Source organism: Polyodon spathula, chromosome 13, assembly GCF_017654505.1.
Source record: "Polyodon spathula isolate WHYD16114869_AA chromosome 13, ASM1765450v1, whole genome shotgun sequence".
Lineage (NCBI taxonomy): Eukaryota > Metazoa > Chordata > Actinopteri > Acipenseriformes > Polyodontidae > Polyodon > Polyodon spathula.
In genome coordinates this window covers 2,862,530-2,869,784 of record NC_054546.1, presented here as the reverse complement: position 1 = coordinate 2,869,784, position 7,255 = coordinate 2,862,530, and the positions used below count along the sequence as shown (strand labels likewise).

Sequence of the window (7,255 nt, the reverse complement as noted above, 5' to 3'; positions counted from 1 at the left end):
TACGTATGGGTCATTGCTACATTTAATTTAAGTTGTTCATTTTTAGAACAATTATTTGGTATTTGTAGTCACGTTCGTCCAGACTTTAACAAAACGCTGAAGTCATTTTGCCGTTAACGCTGCCACTGCTGTCGTAAAACCCAACATATTGTGTAGAATTACCGTAAACCAAGTTGCAGTCAGTGTCGCAAAAGCCTTAGTTTGCAAGTAAGAAAATGGCGGCTGTGCAAGATGGGTCGATCAAGCCGGAGCCAGAGAATGAAATCAAAATAGAAACTGCGAATGAGGTTCCGGGGAACCCCGGCGACGCCAGCGGAGGGGTCCCCCCAACCGCGCCGGTGGCTACAGAGAAGCCAGCCGCTGCAGCTACAGACTCGACAGAGCGCCAGACCCTGCTGGCTGTGCTGCAGTTCCTCAGGAAGAGCAAACTCTTCGAGTCCGAGGAGATTCTGCGACGAGAGGCAGGGTTACTCAATGAAACCGGCGACTCGCAGGGCGCTGGGGCCGGGGGAGCAGGCTTGGGAGGCGGGGGAGGTGCAGACCCAGAAAGCGGGGATGCCTCCTCACTGCTTAGCCGAGTGGCTGGGGCTGTTGCTGTAGCTGAAAGCCCGAATGCAACTCCGGCGCCCGCAAAGGGTAAGCTGGGAGTAAACATGCGTTATTATTTTAAAACATGGTAACTAATTTGTATAAACTGTAAATCAACAAATTTGATAAAAATAAGTTAAGACTGCAGTTGCATTACCTTTTCTTTTCGTGCAATGTAATTAAACCCAACATCGTTAACAATATTTTGCAAGGAGCTACCGATAATGTACTACTTGTTGTACTGTAGGACTACAACAGGGCATAGTAAAATACTGTGTTTTTTTGCAAATATGGTAAATTCCAAATCTAGTAGTTTTACAATGACTGTGCAAAAAACAAACAAAAAAAGTTTCAATGCAGTAATATGTTTACATTTTGTTAGTGACACCGGTAGTCACCGGAGGGGAAGACCAGCCAGATGTAAACGTAGTGTTGGCAGCCTACAGCCAGCAGGGGGACCCGGTCCTATACCCGGTTTATTACAGCGGGCTGAAGAGGTTCATAGACTCGGTGCTGGACTGTCACCGAGCAGAGCTGTCCCAGGTCTTCTACCCTCTCTTCGTTCACATGTACCTGGAGCTGGTCTACAACCAATACGAGAAGGAGGCCAAGGCGTTTTTTGACAAGTAAACATTTAAAACTATTTAATTGATTATTTGTTTGCCTGTTTTTATATGTAGTTATAGATATGTGGTTATTAATAAAAACAAGTAAACACTATGTCCCCAACTTTCCTGAAGGAATTAAAGGTGGTAATCATTGAAAAAAGGGATTGTAGCCCTCATGAACAACTTAAGAACGAATTCCATTAACTGTGTAGGCGAGGTTGACTGTGTCGCTCTCCCATTAGATTCCATGGAGATCAGGAATGTTATTACAAGGACGATTTACGCATTCTTTCTGGACTGACCAAGAAGGAGCACATGAAGGGGAATGAGACTCTGCTGGATTTCCGGACCAGCAAGTTCGTGCTGCGGATCTCCCGCGACTCCTACCAGCTGCTGAAGAGGCACCTCCAGGAGCGTCAGAACAACCAGATCTGGAACATCATCCAGGAGCACCTCTACATAGACATCTTCGACGGGATGCCTCGCAGCAAGGGCCAGATTGACAGCATGTCTGGGAGTCTGGCTGGGGAGGCAAAGCGGGAAGCTAACAAAGCTAAGGTACCTAGCTTTTACCTCAGAGAAGTGCTAAAGAAACTGAGGGGTGCTCGTGCTGCTGAGATTGAACTGAGAGGCGTTTTAGAGAGGGAAATCCTTCATAAATGCAATAGAAAAAACAGTGGGGAATTAATAGCTAGGTGGTTCATTGGAGAAGTTTTTATCAGAAGTTATTGTCGTTTGGTGAATGTATGGGAGGCATAAAAAAAAGTTTAGCTCTTTTTTTTCCCTCCCTTAGTCTTGAGGTTTGTGGGCTGTCATATCACAAACCAAGATAGTCTCTTGTTCAGTTGGACAGAACATAATGTTTTTCTTGAATTGAATTGCTTCAGGTTTTCTATGGGTTGCTGAAGGAACCGGAAATCGAGGTGCCCCTGGATGATGAGGATGAAGAGGCTGAAAATGAGGAAGGAAAACCCAAAAAGAAGAAGCCCAAAAAGGACAGCACAGGATCAAAGAGCAAAAAACAGGACCCTAACGCTCCACAGCAAAGCAGGTGAGCTGAGCTGAGCCAAGCCTTCTGCTGACCAGACACACCTCTTTTCAGGTTTCACCTAAATTTACATTACATTTTCCTTTAGAATTCCTCTTCCAGAGCTGAAAGATTCAGACAAGCTGGATAAAATAATGAATATGAAAGAAGCCACCAAACGGGTGCGTCTGGGTCCAGAGAGCTTGCCGTCCATTTGCTTCTACACCTTTCTCAATGCCTACCAGGTAAGAGGGGTATTCTTGCTTTACCGGGCTGCAGTATTCAAATAACATTGTCTTCATTTGGGAAGCACCTAAAGAGGTGGAAAAGAAGCGTTTATGTATTCAAATGTGTTTGACTGCTTTTCACTTTTAATAAGTACAAAATAAAACCAGCGGATTGTGTCCACTCACAGTGATGAGACACATGGATGAGTTGGTGTTAGAATATGTGCGATTTTGTTTTTTTAGGGTTTAACAGCAGTTGATTTTACGGATGATTCCAGTCTGGTTGCTGGAGGTTTTGCAGATTCGACAGTGCGAGTGTGGAGTGTCACCCCAAAGAAACTGCGGGGTGTGAAGACTGCAGGAGGTAAACGCTGACTGAAGAGGGGATATACACTGAGGAACTTGTCTTGTCACGCTGTAACCTGCACATTTTAAATCTCCATTTTGACACCACCATCTTTAGGGTGCAGTGACCTGCTCCAGTTCTGTTCATGTTTATACTGTGTTAAAGTTCCATGAGACTGGGATCCAGTTTGTTTACATTCTACAACAGTAGTTTCAGATCCAGACTAAAGACTTCCTATCACTTCACGAACAAAACAGGCATGTTTCTGCAACGAATTGTCAACATGTGCCATTGTTGCTCAGGGAAGCAAAATATAATACAAGCAATTTAACTAGTTTAATGTGTGTGGTGCGCTGCACTTTTAAGTTCAACTCCATTGATGCCTGATTGCTTGTTAATACGGTCAACTAATTGTTCTGTCCAGCAATAATCTTTGCGGTATGTTTGGTGCAGTTAGAGAGGGATGTAGCTAAATTGTTCTTGAACCTCCCATCTCTTTGTGATTGTTTAAGATCTGAGCCTGATTGATAAAGATTCTGACGATGTTCTGGAGAGGATTATGGATGAAAAAACTGCCAGTGAGTCCAAGAACTTGTATGGGCACAGTGGACCAGTCTATGGGATCAGCTTTAGTCCAGACAGGTAAGGACAAGGCTGACGTACAGGATGCAGACGTGGTCAAGCCTGCTCACAGCGACTGTGCAAAGAATCATCTAAAAGTTGCTTTATGGAGAGGTGGTCTTCTGTGCAGGTTTGTCTGTATATTGCTAGCTGAGCAAATGTATATAGTAATTTACTCACTAACTATCTTTGTTCTTAATATTTTTTTATAAAAAAAATAATATTTTTTTTAGCGTTTTATATTACAGCGACAAACAGTAACTTAAGTGGGTAAACTATTAAATCTCATTTTACTAATTGAGACACTGATTCATTTCTGTAGGATATAGGTGTATTATACCCAAATGGTGCTAATTTGTACATGTCTATACTTTAGGAACTACCTTTTGTCATGCTCAGAGGATGCCACAGTTAGGCTTTGGAGTCTTCAGACCTTCACGTGTCTAGTGGGGTACAAAGGACACAACTACCCCGTGTGGGACACCCAGTTTTCCCCCTATGGGTACTATTTCATATCGGGAGGACACGACAGAGTTGCTCGGTAAGAAACTCTTCCGCTGTAAAAGCTGCTGTAATACTTTGTACATTTCCTTCCTGTGGCAGCCTGTTCAGGTTCCTCTTGGCGATTTAACCCTTTTATTTAATGGGATTGTTCTTGTATTGCTGCCCTTCTCCAGTGATGCTTGTGATGTGTCTTTTTAAAAGTCTCTGGGCAACAGATCATTACCAGCCTTTACGGATGTTTTCTGGCCACCTTGCTGATGTCACCTGCACCCGATTCCACCCCAACTCCAACTACGTAGCCACAGGCTCGGCTGACAGGACCATCCGACTCTGGGATGTACTGAATGGAAACTGCGTCCGTATCTTCACAGGGCATAAGGTAAAGGGACGAACAGAAAATACTTGCTTCGTTGAGATCAAGAAGCCTGTATTTGGCATGCAATTATTTAATTAAACACAATACAGTGTCTGACTATGTCAACCCATGTGTTTGTTCCTAGGGCCCAATCCACTGTCTGGCATTCTCTCCAAATGGGAAATTTCTGGCATCCGGCGCAACAGATGGACGAGTCCTACTCTGGGATATCGGACATGGATTGATGATCGGTGAACTCAAAGGCCACACTGATACGGTTTATGCGCTTAAATTCAGCAGAGATGGAGAGATTCTGGCATCAGGTCAGCCAGAATGCATTTTTTATTATTGGTATAATAGTGGCTAGAAATATTTTACAAATAATACCAACTTATTCTGTCAATGTGTTGTGTATTTTTGAAAAATTAGGCACTGTAAAGCTTACTCATGATGCATTAAGTTGATATTTTTATATCTTTATTTTTCGAATTTGTTTCACGACAGGCTCCATGGATAACACTGTTCGACTATGGGACGCAGTAAAAGCTTTTGATGATATAGAGACAGATGATTTCACTGCAGCAACTGGACACATTACTCTTCCAGAAAACTCTCAGGAGCTGTTACTGGGGTCATACATGACCAAATCCACTCCAGTCATACACCTTCATTTCACACGCAGAAACTTGCTGCTTGGTGCAGGGGCATATAACCCCTAGGAATTGGCATCAGGTGGTCTGATGAACCAGTCTGTGCATTGCACATTAATGTTCAACTACAGAACATAGGAGGCCTGGGACTTTTACTATGAGAGTGTGGAAGTGGTTGATAACCATTTAGCCTTGAAGTGCAGTGTTCCATCAAGAGGAAGAAAATGCTAGAGTGCATTTTCCTTTTTCTAAAGAAACAGTAATTTTTTTTTTTCTTTACACCCATGAATATATTTGCAGTGCAAGCCCAAATGTCTCAGTGAAGGAAATGAGAAAACTAACTGACCCATTGGCTCTTCACAGCCAAGTTACACTATAAAATAGGCCCCTGTGCTGAGATGATGATTAAATTCAGTGTTGTTGACATCACTTGTGGAATTGTTTTTACTTAATTTATCTGGCATCATAGTGTGTGTGACTGCCTTGTTATTGAAGGGTTAAACTCAACCAAGAACCAATAGTGGCCAAACAGTCTCCCTTGAATTTCTCATTAATGGTGTGACTTTCACTGACTAAAATCACTGCCAATGTCTGTGTGTACAGTTTTTTATATATAGTTTTATATCATGTAAATAAAAACAAAGTTTCTATATTTGAGTTTCATTTTCTTTATTTTTTCAACATTGATAACTTAAGAATTCAGCTGCAGCGTTGATGATGCAAACAAAACGTGACTCACTCTCCATAACAGAACAACTGGAACCTAAAAAAACACAGAAAGTCAAGTAACTTAAGTGGTATTATACATAGATAGGCTTTTTATTGCAATTGAAAAGATCTGGTAATTGCAAAATACCATTTGTAAAAAGTTCCAATTTGAAAATTAAAATGTCACAGTATTGCATCTTACCATGAATTATTTTGCAGTAATTGCTGGGGTCTGCTTCTTGGGCTTCAGTTTGAAAAACAGGACAATGGCAGCAATGCCTGCATATGTTGCTAGTACGCACTAGAATAAAAAAAAAGCGAGATTAATTGCTGACTTCTATCTCAAGCTTTAGGCCCAGGTGTTGCAATTTTATTTGCCCAAATAGCAGGTGGACTTGCATGCGCACTGCAAGGTAAATGGCCATGCGTTAGCCAGATTACAGTTTTGGACATAAGCTTGTTCAATAAACTGTTCTTTACATCTACTCTGACACAGGCACACATTACTACAGTTTAGTTGTTGCTGCCATGTGTCTTGGGACCTCCCTAGAATTTAAACTTGTATTATCAGGGACTACTTATAGAAATCTGTTCCAAGAGTAGTTAACCCCGCCTGCATGCAGGTATAAAAACACACCTGGGTTATGGAACTCTGATGCTGTGTGAACACTCAATATAATCCCAACGGACTGTCAGGTCACCAAACAGACTGCGTTCAATGTGACTGTTCAGCGGACGGGTGTTAGACTTACGTTCCTCCTGCCCGTTATGGTGTAGGCATTGAAATATTTCTGGAAACCAGTGAAGTGGTGCTGAGATCCTGCGTCGTGTCCTGCCATTATTCCAGTTCTTACCTAAAAAGAGAAAAATAAATATGAAGCAGCAAGTAAAGTCTGTTTAAATTTGATGTACACCTTTGGTCCTAAGATTTGTAGAAAATACTACAAGCAGGGGCAGCCTTCCCAGTAGTGTTTTATGCACTGGTAGAAATTATACCGAGTACATATCACCGCAGTTTCAACAGGCCCTACGTAGCAATTTTACTCAGGAGTTAAATAAGCTCGCTTTCTTTTTACATTATAGATGAAGTATTTAAAAACTACCGGCACACTGCCATACAAACGCTTTTTAATGAAATGCATTTACATAAATACTATTTTGCCATCTCTATTGTGGACCGCTGCACCGTATCGTAGGCGCACCTTGTTTATAACACTTCCTACCAAAATGCCTCATTGTGTAGTTTTCAAATCGAGCCTAAAATTACTTTTAGAGTTTATCGTGCCACTCCACATTGATAATAATATCCCGACTTTCCAGGTCCTTGATTTTACTTAAATATTTCCCATATACACACAATCTTACCGGGGCAGTAGACTACAATTACCAATGAAATGCCTCCGCAAATCGCGAAGCCTTTAACCCTTTAGCGGCGACTTCAAATGAATAAAGGTATATATTTTCTTTTTAATTTCAATGCATGCACAACCTCACCTTGCCAAGCTCCGCGAGTGAGTGCCCTTCACAGCAACGGGAATGCAGACTAGCGGAGAGGATGCCGCCCAGAGAACACGACGATTGGTTGAACGCGAAGTCAATCATAAAATACAAATTTACTATT

The 7,255-nt window shown here is 42.0% G+C and overlaps 3 protein-coding genes across 5 annotated transcripts in view; 1 reads left to right on the top strand and 2 right to left on the bottom strand.

The window, feature by feature from the left end:
- Positions 1-83, bottom strand: part of LOC121325738 (polycomb group RING finger protein 6-like) — a 20,105-nt gene extending 20,022 nt beyond the window's left edge. For 2 of the 3 annotated variants that reach the window (XM_041268654.1, XM_041268656.1), the window contains exon 1: positions 1-12. This exon is cut by the window's left edge and continues 585 nt beyond it. The gene's annotated coding sequence lies outside the window, so the exon portion shown is untranslated. The other variant, XM_041268657.1, reaches the window with a different exon arrangement.
- A 66-nt stretch (positions 84-149) lies between these two features.
- LOC121325737 (transcription initiation factor TFIID subunit 5-like) lies at positions 150-5,576 on the top strand. Its single transcript, XM_041268653.1, has 11 exons — positions 150-636; positions 971-1,214; positions 1,439-1,754; positions 2,084-2,247; positions 2,333-2,468; positions 2,694-2,814; positions 3,309-3,438; positions 3,794-3,958; positions 4,123-4,300; positions 4,422-4,599; positions 4,781-5,576. The coding sequence occupies exons 1-11, from the start codon at positions 216-218 to the stop codon at positions 4,993-4,995; spliced, it is 2,268 nt and encodes a 755-aa protein (XP_041124587.1). The 5' UTR covers positions 150-215; the 3' UTR covers positions 4,996-5,576.
- Positions 5,577-5,578: 2 nt separating this feature from the next.
- LOC121325740 (ATP synthase membrane subunit K, mitochondrial-like) lies at positions 5,579-7,251 on the bottom strand. The gene is made up of 4 exons (XM_041268663.1): positions 7,129-7,251; positions 6,387-6,488; positions 5,837-5,935; positions 5,579-5,689 (listed from the first exon to the last, which is right to left on the bottom strand). The coding sequence occupies exons 1-3, from the start codon at positions 7,234-7,236 to the stop codon at positions 5,843-5,845; spliced, it is 303 nt and encodes a 100-aa protein (XP_041124597.1). The 5' UTR covers positions 7,237-7,251; the 3' UTR covers positions 5,579-5,689; positions 5,837-5,842.
- Positions 7,252-7,255: the final 4 nt, after the last annotated feature.